General features: G+C 40.2%; 1 protein-coding gene across 5 annotated transcripts in view; it reads right to left on the bottom strand.

Annotated features, from left to right (window-relative positions):
- Positions 1-18,476, bottom strand: part of itgb8 (integrin, beta 8) — a 113,310-nt gene that overhangs the window by 50,756 nt on the left and 44,078 nt on the right. For all 5 annotated transcript variants that reach the window (XR_015757172.1, XM_087987088.1, XM_087987089.1 and 2 more), the window contains exon 8: positions 18,219-18,308. Coding sequence is in view for 4 of the 5 variants with exons in the window: in XM_087987088.1 (XP_087843214.1) it covers positions 18,219-18,308 (90 nt within the window). In the remaining variant the exon portion in view is untranslated. The remainder of the gene's footprint in view (positions 1-18,218; positions 18,309-18,476) is intronic.

Genomic DNA, 18,476 nt, shown 5'->3' on the forward strand with positions numbered 1-18,476 from the left:
GAATCCTTAGAAGAGTATAAGGGCAGTAGGAGTATACTTAAGAGGGAAATCAGGAGAGCAAAAAGGGGACACGAGATAGCTTTGGCAAATAGAATTAAGGAGAATGCAAAAGGGATTACATTAAGTATATTAAGGGCAAAAGGGTAACTAGGGAAAGAAAGACCAGCAAGCCTGCCTATGTGTGAAACTGTAGGAGATGGGGGAGATACTAAGTGAGTATTTTGCATTAGTATTTACTGTGGAGAAGGACATAGAAGACAGAGAATGTGGGGAAATAAATAGAAACATCTTGAAAAATGCCCACATTACAAAGGAGATGGTGCTGGACATCTTAAAACGCATAAAGGTGGATAAATTCCCAGGGCCTGATCAAGTGTACCCTCAAACCCTGTGGGAAGCGATGGAAGTGATTGCAGGGCCCCTTGTTGAGATATTTGAATCATTAATAGCCATAGGTAAGGCGCCAGAGGACTGGAGGTTGGAAAACGTGGTACCATTATTTAAGAAAGGTGGTAAGGACAAGTCAGGGAACTATAGACCAGTGTTCTTGAAATCAGTGATGGACCAGTTGTTGGAGGGAATCCTGAGAGACAGGATGTACACGTATTTGGAAAGGCAAGAATTGAATAGGATAGTCAATATGGCTTTGTGTGTGAGAAATTGTGTGCCACGAACTTGATTGAGTTTTTTGAAGTAGTAACAAAGAGGATCGATGAGGGCAGAGAGGTAGACGTGATCTATATGGACTTCTGTAAACCATTTGACAAGGTTCCCCATGGTAGACTGGATAACAAGGTTAGATCACATGGAATACAGTGAGAACTAGTCATTTGAATACAGAACTGGCTCAAAGGTTGAAGACAGAGGGTGGTGGTGGAGGGTTGTTTTTCAGACTGGAGGCCTGTGACCAGTGATGTGCCACAAGGATCGGTGCTGAGTCCACTGCTTTCTGTCAATTATATAAATGATTTGGATGTGACCATAGGAGGTATAGTTCATAAGTTTGCAGATGACACCAAAATTGGAGGTGAAGTGGACAGCGAAGAAGGTTACTCAGATTACAATGTGATCTTTATCAAATGGGCCAATGGGCCGAGGAGTGGCAGTTGGAATTTAATTTAGATGAATGTGAGGCACTGCATTTTGGAAAAGGAAAACTTAGCAGGACTTATACACTTAATGGTAAGGTCCTGTGGAGTGCTGCTGAACAAAGAGACCTTTGAATGCAGGTTCATGAAAGTGGAGTTGCAAGTAGATAGAGTAGTGAAGAAGGCATTTTGTACACTTGCCTTTATTGGGCAGTGCATTGAGCATAGGAGTTGGGAGGTCATGGGGTGGCTGTACAGCACATTAGTTTGGCCACTTTTTGAATACGGCGTGCAATTTTGGTTTTCCTCTTACAGGGAGGATGTTGTGAAACTTGAAAGGGTTCAGAAAAGGTTTAAGGATGCTGCCAGGGTTGGAGGTTTTGAGCTATGGTGAGAGACTGAAAGGTTGGGGCTGTTTTCCCTGGAGCATCAGAGGCTGAGGGGTGACCGTGTGGATGTTTACAAAATCATGAGGGATATTGATTGGCTATTCACCCTATGTCTTTTCCCTGGGGTGGAGGAGCCCAAAATTAGAGGACATAGGTTTAGGGTGAGAGGAGAAAGATTTAAAAGGGATCTTGGGAGCAACCTTTTCACACAGAGGATGGTGCGTGTGTGGATCAAGCTGCCAGAGGAAGTGGTGGAGGCTGGTGCAATTTATAACATTAAAAAGGCACCTGGTTGGATTGAACAGGAAGGGTTCAAAAGTCTATTTCCGTGCTGTACAACTCTATGAATTATGTTAATGTAATTACAGTAGAGAATATTAACAGAAGAACTGATGCATGTGCTAAAAATAATGCAAAAAGGTAACGAGAGTAGTTGGAAGATTATTATATTTATCTATTACATGTAATGAACTATAAGGAACAGTAGTGCAAAGAGAAACCATAAAATAGTTTGAAAATGCCAAATGAATAAATTAGCAAGATTCTGTTAAGCTGACAAGTTGGACAACCAGCAAAGATCCATCAAAATCAAACAGTATTTGGGCACTTTATAGAATCCCAATAGTGTAGGAGCAGGTAATTTGGCCCATCAAGTTCACACTGACCCTCAGAAGAGCATCCCATCATACCCATCTCCTACAACCCTGCGTATCCCATAGCTAATTCATCTAACCTACATATCCCTGGACACTTCGGACAATTCAGCATGGTTAATTCACCTAATCTGCATATCTTTGGGCAATGGGGAAAAAAGCAGAGCACCTGGGAGGAAACCCACGCAGACACGGGGAGAATGTGCAAACTTCACATGGGCAATCACCCGAGGATGGACGCAAACCTGGGTCCCTGGTGCTGGGAAGCAACAGTGCTAACCACTGAACCACGATGCTGCCCGAAGAAGGGAAGGATAGGAGTACCATGCACTGGCCGGGAATCAAACCCAGGCCTCCGGCATGGTAAACAAAAAAAAGTCTACCACTGAACCTTTAATGGAATCACTGCACACAAGCACTTTATATATGATTTCCTGGCCGACAGTATCTCCACGAGGACATGTTCTAGGCGGAGCACCCATCTCACTCCTGGGCAATCTCCAGCTTAAGTGGTGATTTAAATCCATCTTGAAAACAGTGTTTCAACTCTCAATATTCAGTTAAAAAGTGAGACTGCTGCCAAATAAGCCAAGCTGATATGGATGATTTCTATTTTTCTATTGAATTTCCTGCTTTGTTGTTTTTTTTCCAAATGGATGTTTTGCCAATGTTTAGAAGATTTTCAGGACACCAGGTCGAGTGTAGATCCTACTGATAGATTAGACATGAAACAGATTTCCAAAGTTTTGGAAGGCAATCGTTTAGTGCAGCTTTCCAGTAAACATGCAAAAGAAATCTTCATGTACTGCCAATTGTTTCATTCCTGTGTAATTGGAAAGATCCCATCAGTATAAACACAAGCCATATTTGTTTACCTCATCTCTTCACTTGCTTCTATAAATTCAAAATCGTCCCTTAAATACATTCTGTTCTTGCTGTTTAATGTGCTTAATCAGCTAGATAATTAGCATTAGAGAGTGTTTTATTATGTACAGCGTCGGATTTGTAGATCTGAGGAGCGATAGACTTTTGAGGATTTGAAATGTAGGTCTTTTCTCAGGGTACTCATGAGATAAAAGAAGACATTATTCACAAATTAGAAATCTGTTGTTAAGCCCACATACGCTATTCTCAACTTTTTTTTTAAAACAACAAGGAGCAAGAGTACATCACTCAAGCCCTCGAGCCTGCTCTGCCATTGGATAAGATCGTGGATAATCTGACTGCGGTATCAATTCTACATTCCTGCTTACCTCTGATAACCTTTCACCCCTTTACTTTCCAAGAACCTATGTACTTCTGCTTTTAAAATGTTCAGACTCTCGCTTTGAAAAGATGGTTGAAGCAAGGTTCAAAATATGCATGTACCTCAGAGAAAATACCCTGATGAATGACCCATGATTTTTAAACAATGAACCGGTTTTAATCAGTTTTAATTTCTCCCATCGGAGGAAAGATCCACATGGAATCATAGCTACAGAAGAGGTCCTCTATCTCATCGAGTCTGTACTGCCAAAATTACACAATCACCTATACTAGTTCCACTATCCAATACTAGGCCAAAGCCTTAAATTAGATTACATTACAGTGTGGAAACAGGCCCTTCTGCCCAACAAGTCCATACCGACCCACCGAAGCGCAACCCACCCATACCCCTACATTTACCCCTTACCTAACACTACGGGCAATTTAGCATGGCCAATTCACCTGACCTGCACATCTTTGGATTGTGGGAGGAAACCGGAGCACCCGGAGGAAACCCACGCAGACACGGGGAGAACGTGCAAACTCCACACAGTCAGTCACCTGAGTCGGGAATTGAACCCGGTCTCCGGCGCTGTGAGGCAGCAGTGCTAACCACTGTGCCACTGTGCCGCCCAATTTTGAATGTTATTCAAAATTGGTGGTGTGGTGTACAGCGAAGAAGGTTAGCTCAGATTACAACAGGGTCTTGATCAGATGAGCCAACGGGCTGAGAAGTGGCAGGTGGAGTTTAATTCAAACAAATGGGAGGTGCTGCATTTTGGGAAAGCAAATCTTAGCAGGATTTATACACTTAATGGTAAGGTCCTATGGAGTGTTGCTGAACAAAGAGACCTTGAAGTGCAGGTTCATAGCTCCTTGAAAGTGGAGTTGCAGTTAGATGGAATGGTGAAGAAGGTGTTTGGTATGCTTTCCTTTATTGGTCAGAGTATTGAATACAGGAGTTGGGAGGTCATGTTGTGGCTGTACAGGACATTGGTTAGGCCACTGTTGGAATATTGCATGCAATTCTGGTCTCCTTCCTATCGGAGAGATGTTGTGAAACTTGAAAGGGTTCAGAAAAGATTTACAAGGATGTTGCCAGGGTTGGAGGATTTGAGCTATAAGGAGAGGATGAACAGGCTCGGGCTGTTTTCCCTGGAGCATCGGAGGCTGAGGGGCGATCTTATAGAGGTTTATAAAATTGTGAGGGGCATGGATAGGATAAACAGACAAAGTCGTTTCCCTGGGATCGGGGAGTCCAGAACTAGAGGGCATAGGTTTAGAGTGAGAGGTGAAAGATATAAAAGAGACCCAAGGGGCAACGTTTTCAGGCAGAGGGTGGTACGTGTATGGAATGAGCTGCCAGAGGATGTGGTGGAGGCTGGTACAATTGCAACATTTAAGAGGCATTTGGATGGGTATATGAATAGGAAGGGTTTGGAGGGATATGGGCCGGGTGCTGGCAGGTGGGACTAGATTGGGTTGGGATATCTGGTTGGCATGGACTGGTTGGACTGAAGGGTCTATTTCCATGCTGTACATCTCTATCACTCTATGACCCTAAGTACTAATCTAAGTATTTCTAAAGATTGTAAAGTTACTCACTTCAACTACCCGCCTAGACAGTGCATTCCAGCCTTGCCATCACTTTCTGGAGGAAAAATATTTTCCTCAAATCCCCTCTAAATCTTTCACCTTAAAAGTGTGCCATAGTTCTTGACCCTTAACTAAGAGGAATACCACAAGTGTATACAATGGCCTCGTGGTATTATCGCTAGACTATTATTCCAGAGATCCAGGTAATTAAATAAGAGTTTAACGATGACCATGAAACCATTGCCAATTGTCAGGAAAATCCATTTGGTTCACTAATATCTCTTCAGAAAGAAAATCTGCTATCCTTACCTGTTCTGGCCTACATGTGACTCCAGACCCACAGCAATGTAGTTGACTCTTAACTGCACTATGGGCAATTAGGGATGAGCAATGATTGTTGTTCCACTCAGTGTCATCACATCCCATGAATTATCTTTTTTAAAAAGACAGCTACTTTCTATTCGTCTTGTCCATCCTCAATCTTCTACACTTCTATCAGATCCAACTCAATCTTGCCAAGCAAACAACCTAACCTCATCCAGCCTCTCTTCAAAGCTGAAATGCTCCATTCTGCTCCAGGTGAAGTGCATCCTAAGACCTTCCTCCTCACTGTCAATACCTGCCAATCTACTGTCTCATCGCAAACTTACTTATCATCCACTCCCCTTATCACCCCCTCTGTCAAAACTCAGAATCCTTAACATTATTAACAAATTGCGTTGAACTCTTCTAAACTTCAGCAGAAACAAGCCCAGCCTATCCTAACCTTTCTCCTAAGATAACCTTCTCATTCCACTCATTAGTTTTGTAAGTCTTTCCTGAACTATTTCCAACACATTTTACCTAAATAAGGTGATCTAATACTGTGCACAGTACTCCAGATGTGGTTTCACCAGTGTCCCTTATAACTTAAGCATAGTCTCCCTACTTAGAATTCAATTCCCCTCACGATGAAGGATAACATTCTATTAGCTTCCCTACCTCCTTGTTTACCTGCATACTAACCTATTGTGACAAATGCACTAGGGAATTTGGATCCTTCTGCATCCCAGAGCTTTTCAAACTGTCACCATTTAGATAATATACTGTTATTCTCTGCACAAAAAATACATTTTTGCATTTCCCACATTATGTTCCATTTAGAGTTAGAGATGTACAGCACGGAAACGGACCTTTGGTCCAACTTGTCCATGCTGACCAGATATCCCAACCCAATCTATTTCCACCTGACAGCACCTGGCTCATATCCTTCCAAACCTTTCCTATTCATATATTCATCCAGATACCTTTTAAATGTTGCAATTGTACCAGCCTCCACCATTTTCTCTGGCAGCTCATTCCATACAGGCACCACCCTCTGCATGAAAACATTGCCTCTTAGGTCTCTTTTATATCTTTCCCCTCTCACCCTAGTGCCTGCTAGTTCCGGACTCCTCCACCCCAGGGAAAAGACCTTGCCTATTTATCCTATCCATGCCCCTCATGATTTTATAAACCTCTATAAAGTCACCCCTCAGCCTCTGATGCTCCAGGGAAAACAGACCTAGCCTATTCAACCTCTCTTTATAGCTCAAATCCTCCAATCTTCGCAACATCCTTGTAAATCTTTTCTGAACCCTTTCAAGTTTCACAACATCTTTCCCATAGGAAGTTGAGCAGAACTGCACGCAATATTCCAACAGTGTCCTAACCAATGACCTGTACAGCCACAACATGACCTCCCAACTCCTGCACTCAATACTCTGACCAATAAAGGAAAGCATACCAAACACCTTCTTCACTATCCTACCTACCTGTGACTCCACTTTCAAGGAGCTATGAACCTGCACTCCAAGGTGTCTTGTTCAGCAACACTCCCGAGGACCTTATCATTAAGTGTATAAGTCCAGCTATAATTTGCTTTTGCAAAATGCAGCACCTCATATTTATCTGAATTAAACTCCATCTGCCACTTCTCAGCCCATTGGCCCATCTGATCAAGATCTCATTGTAATCTGAGGTAATCGCTGTCCAGTACACCTCTAATTTTGGTGTCATCTGCAAACTTACTAACTGTACCTCACATCCAAATCATTTATATAAATGATGAAAAATACTGGACCCAGCACCGATTGCTGTGGCACTCCACTGGTCACAGGCCTCCAGTCTGAAAAACAACCGTCCATCACCACCCTCTGTCTTTACCTTTGAGCCAGTTCTCTATCCAAATGGCTAGTTCTCCCTGTATTCCATGATATCTAACCTTGCTAACGAGTCTCCCATGGGGAACCTTGTTGAATGCCTTACTAAAGTCCATGTAGATCCCACATCCTTTCCCAATCACAGTATATATTACAGCCTCCTCTTTATACTTAATTTCTAACTTACCTTTATATCACCAGTATAAAAAGGTAATTATTTTCCATACTAATCTGTGGCGTAGCAATTTATCTAATACCTTCTGGAAATCCAAGTACATCTACCAGATGTAAATATTGTCCGGTGTAAATATTAGCTCCTCAAGGAATCCAATAGATTGGTCAAACGTGACTTTCCTTTCATGAAACCATCTTGACTCAGCCTGATTACCTTAAATTTATTTAATTGCCTTGCTATAATTTCTAATATATAGATATTTGTTGCTTTCTGTCTCCCTCCCTTTTGAATAAAAAAGTTATTATTTGCTAACTCCCATTCTAATAAGATGATCCAATAAATGAAGAAGCTTTGAAACATGAAAAGCAATGCAGACACTATCTCACCAGACAATTCTTTTAAGACCCTCGGATGAAGTCGATCAGGATCAAAGTACTTAACTCGTAGCGCTATCAATTTATTCATTATCACATCTCTCGTGATTGTAGTGTTCCTGAGTTTATCCCTCCCTTCTATTTCCTTATTTATAGCTATTTCTGAGATATTACTTGCATCATCTACTGTGAAGGCCAATGCAAAAGTCCTGCCCATTCCATTTCCTTATTTTCTCATTGTTAATTCTCCAGTCTCACGTTTTATAAGATCAATGCTCACTTTGTTAACTCTATCTTCTAAAAGTTTTAATAGAATCGCTTACCATCTGATTTTATATTTCTGGCGAGCTTTCTTTCATACTGTCATAGAGATGTACAGCATGGAAATAGACCCTTCGGTCCAACCTGTCCATGCCGATCAGATATCCCAACCCAATCGAGTCCCACCTGCCAGCACCTGGCCCATATCCCTCCAAACCCTTCCTATTCATATACCCATCCAAATGCCTCTTAAATGTTGCAATTGTACCAGCCTCCACCACTTCCTCTGGCAGCTCATTCCATACCCATAACACCCTTTGCTTGAAAACGTTGCCCCTTAGGTCTCTTTTATATCTTTCCCCTCTCACCCTAACCTATGCCCTCTAGTTCTGGATTCCCCCACCCCAGGGAAAAGACTTTGTCTATTTACCCTATCCGTGCCCCTTATAATTTTGTAAACCTCTATAAGGTCACCCCTCAGCCTCCGACGCTCCAGGGAAAACAGTCCCAGCCTGTTCAGACTCTCCCCATAGTTCAAATCCTCCAACCCTGGCAACATCCTTGTAAATCTTTTCTGAACCCTTTCAAGTTTCACAACATCTTTTCAATAGGAAGGAGACCAGAATTGCATGCAATATTCCAACAGTGGCCTAACCAATATCCTGTACAGCCACAACATGACCTCCCAATTCCTGTACTCAATACTCTGACCAATAAAGGAAAGCATATCGAACGCTTTCTTCAGCATCCTATCTACCTCCGACTCCACTTTCAAATAGCTATGAACCTGCACTCCAAGGTCTCCTCGTTCAGCATCACTCCCTTGGAACTTACCATTAAGTGTATAAGTCCTGATAAGATTTGATTTCCTAAAATGCAGCACCTTGCATTTATCTGAATTAAACTCCATCTGCCACTTCTCAGCCCATTGGCCCATCTGGTCAAGATCCTGTTGTAATCTGAAGTAACCCCCTTCACTATCCACTACACCTCCAATTTTGGTGTCATCTACAAACTTACTGACTGTACCTCTTATGCTCGCATCCAAATCATTTATGTAAATGACAAAAGGTAGAGGACTCAGTACCGATCCTTGTGGCACTCCACTGGTCACAGGCCTCCAGTCTGCAAAACAACCCTCCACCACCACCCTCTGTCTTCTACCTTTAAGCTAGTTCTGTATCCAAATGGCTAGTTCTCACTGTATTCCATGAGATCTAACCTTGCTAATCAGTCTCCCATGGGGAACCTTGTCGAACGCCTTACTGAAGTCCATATAGATCACATCTACCGCTCTGCCCTCATCAATCCGCTTTGTTATTTCTTCAAAAAACTCAATCAAGTTTGTAAGACATGATTTCCCACGCACAAAGCTATGTTGACTATCCCTAATCAGTCCTTGCCTTTCCAAATACACGTACATCCTGTCCCTCAGGATTCCCTCCAACAACTTTCCCACCACGGAGGTCATTTTTCCGTTTTTGTTTAGTGGTCATTCTGTGTTTTTTTTTTCATATTCTGCTTAATCTTCTGATCTACCGGTCTCCGCAATTATAGTTTTCTTCTTTAATTTGATATCTTTAACCTTTCTAGCTCCCCATGGATGGTGGTCAATCGCTTGGAATTTTTCTTATTCTTTCATATGTAACAATTTTGTGTATAGTGAAATATCCCTTAAATGTCTGCCAGTGCACCTCTATTGACCCACCTTTTAACTAACTTACCAATTGACCTTAGATTAGTGTGCTTTCACTCCCTGATAACTGCCATTCTCTTAAAAAAAAAGCATCATAACTACTTCTATTTCCCTCAAAATGAATGCAAAACTCAATCATAAAGTGATCACTGCTATGTAGGGGGCTTCATTATGAGATCGTTAACTAATTTTATCTTGGAGAATAGTATTGGGTTCAGTGTAGCCAGCTCTCTCGTCAGCTCCAGATATTCTAAGAAGCTATCCCAAAGTATTCTATGAGCTCCTCATCACCTTTGTCCATCTGCATTTTCCAGTCAATGTATGAATTAAAATCTCCTATAGTTATTGTTGTACCTTTCTGACAAGCTCCCATTGTTCATTCCTTGTATGGTTAGTTGGGGAGAACTGGACACCACTCCAATCACTCATTTTGTTCCTTTAACATTTCTCATCTCCACCCAAACCATTCAACATCCTGATTTCCTGGATTTATGGTAATCCCTCTTTATTATGCTCATATATATCATTAACTAGCACAGTCACCCCACATATTTTTGTACCTTCCTAAAATCCTTGTATAATTCAAGATTTAGGTCCCAATTTATGTTATCTTGCAGCCACATGACTGGAATAGTGACTAGACCATTTTTATTCATTTGTATTCACATTTTTGGATCATCTGTTTCACATTGAATGCTATATGCATTCAGATACAGAAGCTTTAGTTATATTCTTTTCATAAATTCTTGTCTAAGCTGTTGGTTTACTTTTAAATTTATGCTATCTCTTCCTATCAGTGCAGATATTCCCAAGTATTGGTGCCTGTACTGGGTTAAAAAAGGAAATAAAAAAAACTAACAGTACAAACAATTTTATCCATACTTTCATTTCTGATACTAACCAGATGCTTAATTTGCAATTCTTGAAATAAAAGTTCTTATTACAAAATAAAGTGCTACAGAAAACCCAAAATATTTTCAAGATTCTGGATTTCCGGCTTATTTTCTGTTCAGCAATTCATGCTTAGTTATCCATTGCAAGTTCTGCCAGCACCATGTCAAATTTTATTAGGTCTTACTATCCCTTGCCAAAACTACTCATCGCACTGAATAGCAAAGATAATTCACAATATTGTTCTGCATTATCAATTATTTCCTAAATCTCCTTTTCACCATCAACAAGCACAAGGAATTCATAAGCTTCTTCACCAGCAGTGTGCTGTTTGCTGGCTTTAATCAGATTAAAGCTCAACCAAAACCTCAAGACTTTCCAATTTACAGAAAACTCCCACCTCTTACTAGTGATTCCAGCCTCTTGTGCATCAGATCACCTTTATCCCACCAATGACTGGGCCTCATGTACTAGAATTATTGTTCTAAGCCCGCTTGTATTTTCACTTTCCTTTACTCATCGGCCAGGGTTTGGCTGCTATTTAACTAATTTTCCTCTCTGACTTACCATCTATTTTTTCCGTGTTTCTAAAACACCTCTAAACACTATTGTACACATATGCTGCAAATTACTATTGTTAAGTAATTCAGCAACATTATTAAAAGAATACACAAGAAACCAGAGTGCTAAAAAAAAACAAAATTTCAAAATCATTATCCTAACTGTACCAGAAATGTGCAGAATAATCTATTATGATGTGCAAACATTCCACCTATTAACTAACACATGTGGTTCATGACTACAGAGAAATTTTGGACATTGTGAAGCCAATTGTATGAATTTGCAATTCTGGCATGGAGCCTCAGCTACAGGAAACACTCATTAAGTAATTGAGTACGGTAAGTCCTTGTTTAAAATTTCCCCATTTAATACTGTTGCACTTTAATGTTTGTAAGTTAATGGGGCCCGTTATCTTTATTTGGAAAATTCATTTTAATATTGCTTTCCACATTTTTTTCATCACTATTGAATGATCTCTCCTGTTCTCCAACTCACTAAATTAAGGCTGTTCTCGGTGGCTAGCCTTCTGACACTGTCCTTTCCTCATGCCCAACCCTCTGACTTGCAGCTTGAGATTGGAGCCTGAGGCATTGCTGTCCAGGGCATACACCATGGAGACTTATTTCATCAGGATCCAGAGTGCTTGCTTGACCACAGACCACATGTTCTGGACCATGACATAGCTATTGCCTGACAGCAGCCTTGAGGCAGCCACTAGCAAGAGGCCACAATGTCCCTTCTTGTCGGTCACCACCACCTCACAAACTTTGAACACCACCATTTCCAGGATCTGGTCATGAACATGATGGAGCTGCTCCTCTTGATTGACTGCTGGGCCTTGGCCTTCCCCCTTTTCCAGTTGGCCAATAAGTTGGTGACCCTGACTAAATCAGGCATCTGTCCCTGTCTCTGCCTTCTTCTCTGTGCAAGCCACATTAGGGGTGTCAGGAGTGGAAGGATTTGCAGTAATCAGCATGCAGGACATACAATCAAGGTAGAGGAATATGCAACTCTGTCCTTCGAACCTGCTCCACCATTCAATAAGATCACAGCTGATCTAATTTTAACCTCAACTCTCTATTCCTGCATAAATCTTTTATTCTTCTGGTCATCAAAAATCTACCTCTGACTTACAAAATATGAAGATTCTGCATCCATGGCCTCTTGAGGAAGGAATTGCAAAGATTTATAACATGCAGCATAAAATAATTCCTCATCTCCACCTCAAATGGGCAACCCCTTATTTTTAAACTATGATCCCCAGGAAGGTCAGGAAGGAGGATCAGCAGCAAGCAAGAGGTACAGTACTTCAAGTAAAAAAATTACATTTTTCTTTAATATTTAACAAAATTGAAATGGTATTTCATTTACAAATGTAGGGATTTAATAATGTAATGAGTACCTCAATTTACAGGGTACAATATTTTGATTTTTTTTAAAAGGAAGACAGTACAGAATCAAATCAAAGTATAAGAAACAATGCGTCAAAGTTGCTTGAATTAAACTTACAATTTTCATGAATACAACCACAATTTTAATACAGGACCTAATGAATGCACATTCCACCATGAACTGATTATCAGCATTCCTAATAAGGTTTACCACCAGAAATACAATTCTGCAAAACTGAACTTTTTGATGTAATAACTGAAATGTAATTAGAGTAATTTGATCACATTTTAGGGTATAAAATACAACTAACATAAGACAGTAGGTCAGAGAACAAATAACTCAAAGCTAATGCCCAGAAATTCTTCTTTATGCAACAGGCTTTAAGTCACTGATGGCTGCAATGATGAGGTTATTGCAGGTCGATTCTGGCTAAATAAACCATGTTTAGACAAATAGTCTTCTTCCTGTGGACATACTGATGAATTTGTGATTCCTGATGTAGAAAGTTGGAAATGTTGCACTGATTCTCTTCTAAGGCTAGGGCTGGATAGATTAATGATTTTAGTGAAGGCATTTGTTGTAGCCAAATAGAATTCACCTAAACATCAATAGCCCAACGCTCTGCACTGCCCAGTTAAAAATCAACAGTCTCCTGTACATACCTGAGTCTAGTCCCAATTAATATTGGCCTCTGGCCAGTCCAGCTTCAGCATGCAACTCAGACTTGAGCCCATTTTGCTGCATCTGTTCAAATCAGCCCAGTTTTTCAGCTGTACTTAAAGTTACTAAACATAATCAAGTTGTTACAAAGGCCCCAAACAGAAGTTGAGGATTAGTAAGCATACAATGTCGGAATTAGTCAGCATTAGAGAAATGTCAACAGAAAAGGGTACCAAGGCAACAAAAGGTAAGGGAGGAAAAGAATTGAGAGAAGCTCTCGAGAAACTCTCAACAAACAGCACTTTATTCTGCTGCTCAGGCACCCTTACTCTGATCAACCAACTGTGAATGCTTTCCCCCAGCGTTTATCAATGATTTGTTCAAGTTAGAGTTTGTCCACAAAATTCAGGACCACTACTCAATGAGTGAATTACATTTAGATTTTGGTTGTTGCTACAAACCCACCCAAGCTTTATCCATTTTCTTTTTAAAATCACCAATCTGTCAATCTCACTCTGTCACACTCCCTTCTGGCATTAACGATCTTTACGTTGTCTATTGTTTCAGTTGACAGGGTTTGGTTAGAGGAATGAGTTGTCACGTTCACAGGATGGAGATATAAAGGGGTCATGAGGCATAGGAATTCGAGAGTGAGCACATGATGAGGGCGAGACAGCATAACTGCATCTTCAAACAACTGGAATGAAAACCAGTTGGTCTTCCAACAAGACTCTGAACCCACATTCTTACACTCTTGCCAATCTGCTAATCTGATGCTATCCCAGACTGGATATCTCCTGGATAGATCCGTAGCTTCGTTTAGTTTTAATCATTGCCTACTTTGCCATGTCTACCTTGGCATTTGATTTCCCAGGACATTAAATAAATCATTCCTTTCTCAGAGTGCACTTGGCACCAACTTTGAGTGCAAGACACTTACTAATCTCAATAATATGTGCATCATTCAACATCTTTGAAACAAACAGCATCAAAATTTCACATTTCTGTAACATCCCAAAGTCCATTGCAGAGGGCTGAAAAATACTGAACCTTATGGTCTGGAAGACTAGGCTGAAGCACTTTAATAAAAGGGGCGGGCTGGGTGGGATATATTAAAAGAGAGTTTTCAAAGATTAAGAGTGAAATGGAGAGATAGAAACATCAATGCAAACAAAATTCTACAGAGTCAAGGAAAGGAAACTAGAGGCTGTTCCAGTACAGATAAAGTTCAGAAATGGTCTAATGAAATGTACAGGATTGAAAATAAAGCTGCAGAGGAAGGCCAAGGATATTTATGCACAAGTTGGGAAGGGTGAACCAATGTAGATCAGCAAAGATGGGTATAATTGTTCCTCAGGATTTTGTACAGAACAAGATACAGACAACTAAGTATTGGGATTTAATGAGAGTTGAGGAATGAATGCAGATGAGCAAAAGCAACACTATAGAAATAGGGGAAAATTATAAATGTCTGGATATTTGTTTCTGACATCAAAATGGGCACTTGGCAATCAGGAGAATAACACAAAATCCCACTGATAACCTAAAGCATATCAAATACAACTCCCGGGCAGATCTGTAGGGCAGGCATCCACCTATCTGAATGAACATTTGAACATTTCAGACATGGGTAGAATCCAATTCGACAGGCAGCATGGAGCCTAACAGGAATCCAGAGATTCCTTGCTGGTCTTGGTTAAGTAGGAATACACCAAAGAACACACAAAAATAATACTATTATGTCCTGAATGTAATTTGGGATCAGTTCCTACTAATTGGTCACACTTAGACGGGTGCTCTTCATCACAGCGTAATTTTTTTCCCTAATTTATTTATATGTATTACCAAAATATGAGCGTGTGTAGAACTGTATGTAACTTTGTTGATAACTTCAAAGTACACAGCAGAGACAGTAGGTAGGGATAACAGTAACTCTGATGAGATGTGACCATTAACATTCTCTGGGAATTTTACCATATACATTGACTTGGATGAAGGAGTTGAGTGTATTGTAGCTAAGTTTGCAGATAACATTATGAGGCATAACAAGATGTGTGGGAGGAACTAGGAATTTACATGAGCTATAAGTGAGTTGGTAAAGTTGTAACATATGGCATTAGAGAGGCACAACAGCACAACCCTCAAAAACACACTCTTCCTTCCTATAAATGTAACAAGCTTTTAAGAATGCTGCACACTGACTGCCCCTGCCAAACAGCTAGCTAGGAGGTCCTTGTGCTTGTGGAAAAAATGCAGTCAGCATATGTTGAATATGTAAATGACCCACCCCCGTGAAATCCAGAGAGTTTGGGATTGCACTCACTAGCAAAAAACTGCAAGCAAAATTCTTCTCGTGATCAGGGAACTGGTCTCAGATTTTGTTATAGTCCAGTGGTTTACTCCTCTTCTCCTTCACAATAAAAGGATGGCTATTCAGCGGCCAATGTTTCTAGCCACCATGACCTGACTATACACCAGAATTTATTACTGGTCAGAAATTCTGCCTGGTCATAATTACAGCAACATAATTATGACAAGAACTCCAAGTATAAAGTAATCAAATTCAGGGCAAGTTTAACTCTAAAATCAAAAATGCCCATTTACAGAAGAAGCAAAGAGAACTAGAGCCTGTGGATCTGCTGTACCCTAATAACAGTCAGTGTCTTTAGGTGATAAAGGGAAATAAATCAATCAATCAGTCTGTGCCAGTGGAGTACAGAAATCAGCAACAGTAAACCAGCAGCCCAAGTTGGGTTGTGCCGGATTTTATTTTCATTTGTGAGAATGGAAAATGGGGCTGTGAGTTAAATATCACCCAATTCCATGCTAGCTGGACAGACCAACTTCTCACTAAATAGAAATCCAGAAATAAATACGGCTTACAAGAGAAACGTTATTGGCTGAAATGTAAACAACACTCCCTTCGTTTCCTCTATCCTCACCAATGAGCTGCTTGTTAATTTGGTAAATATTTGAAGCTTGACCCTAACCTGTTGCAAACGCGTTATGTATCTGGTTTAAATCCATCCATGTTTGTGGCATCCGAGTGAGCTCCTCGAAAGAGGTAGGTCTGCCATTATTATATGTTAGTGGGACTCCATTTCTCCGATTTGAGCGATGATGTGAATTTACCATTGGCCAGCCGGATCTCACAAGTTTCAGAAAACTGGACACAGCAGTTAAGAGCTATTTTAAGCACAGTTTGGTGACCAAGAAGAGCAGGAGTGCCTCACCATGATTCCAAATCTATCAACGATCACCTTTGCCTTTATTAGCTGAAGCATGGAGTTTAAGAGCAGTGAGACTATGCTAGAACTGTGCAAAACACTGGTTAGGCCACAGATCGAGTATTGTGTGCAGCTCTGGAATCCACATTATAGGAGAGATTGAGAGCAGTGGAGAGGGTGGTGAGAGAGTTACCAGAATGTTGCCTGTGCTGGAGGTTTTCAGTTAGGAAGAGAGATTGGACAAACTGGGGTTGTTTTCCTCAGGGCAGAGGAGATTTGGAGATATCAAAACTGAGATGTATAAAATTATTAAGGACATAGATAGGGTGGACAGGAAGAAACGTTTCCCTTGATGGAGGGATCAATGACTGGGGTGACAGATTTGAGGTAAGGAATAGAAGATTAATAGGAGATGTGAGGAAAACGGTTTTCACCCAGAGGCTGATGGGAATCTGGAATTCACCATCCAGAAGTATGTTTGAGGCAGAAACCCTCATAACATTGAAGAAGCATTTAGATATATACTGACAATGCCAAGGCAATGCAAGACTATGGGTCAACTGCTGGAAAATGTGTTTAGAGTAGTTAGGTGGTTGTTTTTGACCAGTGCACTCAATGGACAGAAGGGCCCTTTTTCTATGCTGCAGCTCTCTGTAACTCTATGACTGTACACCTGCTATCTTTTTGCACTTTCCACTGATCCCCATTTCAATTTCCAATTTCCACCTTCCCAATCAACCATAATGCTTCCAACTTCTAAGCATCCCTGACTACATAGCCAGTCAATCTGGCCAGTCATTGGATCTAAGAAATGGATACTAATGAGCTACAATGTTTCCAGTTCTCTCGAAACATGTCTGCCAAGCACAATTCAGCAATTTTCTCAGGTCCAACAATTCAGATTATGAATCAAAATACCTTATAAGTTTATTCAGCCAATGGCAACATACTTTAGGAAATGTACCCAGACAAGTAAAATATATTTGCTTATCCTACAACACACTGTCCTGAAAGTTGTATCAGATAGTCATAAAAGTCAATGAGTTAATAATGCAACAGAAAAAGGTCGACTCCTTTGTACAATAACCAGTTTGGCCAACTTGAGGACATACTTCAAAAAGGGCAAGTAGATATCTTATATGTTCAGTGATAGTATAAAATTAATTTAGATGGTGCAAAGAAAAAGCAGCAACAAATGCTGTTAATTCTCAATGCAATTTTAAATTATAATCTGTGTCTATTTATTGAGAATTCTATTATTCTTCAACTAATGAGAAATCAATGCACTCAAATGTTTGATATCAGCATAGTAATAATTCTTAATTTTGATACAATGTTTATTTTCATCTGCTTGAAGTTAGCCAACACCAGGTACACCTGAACTTAGATACATGAAAACATTACCAATGTTCTTTTCCATTCAGGTTATTTGTCACTGTGAGAGCATCAACATTGCAAAATAGCATAGTTGTAGAGGCTAAACTAATCAGGATATTTGGAATTGTTTAGAGATACTAATGTTTGATTTTTATATCAAAAATGGAAGTTTAAGAAATAATACAAACAAGTAGCCAATTAAAAAGAAAACAAGTAATTTGCTGGAAGTGTTACCTTCACAGATTAAAAGTTTTTTTTCCTGGAAGAAGTTACAGCGACCATTACATAAAATGATTTTTATGTATGAATCAGAAAACAGTAAATCACAGATGTTTCTTCAGCTACCCTAACTTCCGTCTCCGGATGTGATACATGAAGCATTTTATCATTGATTGAAATACTCCACTATTAACACAGAAATGCAATAAAAGGATAGCAAAGGTTGCACTATACCCGGTAGGCACTTTCCACTAGTTCAGAGAGATTAGATAATTCGGCATTTAGCTGCCTTGCAACTGCACCTGGCATCAATGGAAGAAGATCCTGTTAAATAAAGAAAAACATTTTTTACAAAAAGGCTTCTTAGAAAGACAATTATGATGAAAATAAATAACGATCTTGCAAAAGCTTTACAAACTACAAAGCTTCGAAGCACCAACATTTTTTTTTGCTATGCCTTACATTCAATCAATATAAGTGTTTGTTTAAGCC

Source organism: Chiloscyllium plagiosum, unplaced genomic scaffold, assembly GCF_037043375.1.
Source record: "Chiloscyllium plagiosum isolate Xiang-an unplaced genomic scaffold, Cpla_swu_hap1 HiC_scaffold_5, whole genome shotgun sequence".
In the NCBI taxonomy this organism is placed as follows: domain Eukaryota; kingdom Metazoa; phylum Chordata; class Chondrichthyes; order Orectolobiformes; family Hemiscylliidae; genus Chiloscyllium; species Chiloscyllium plagiosum.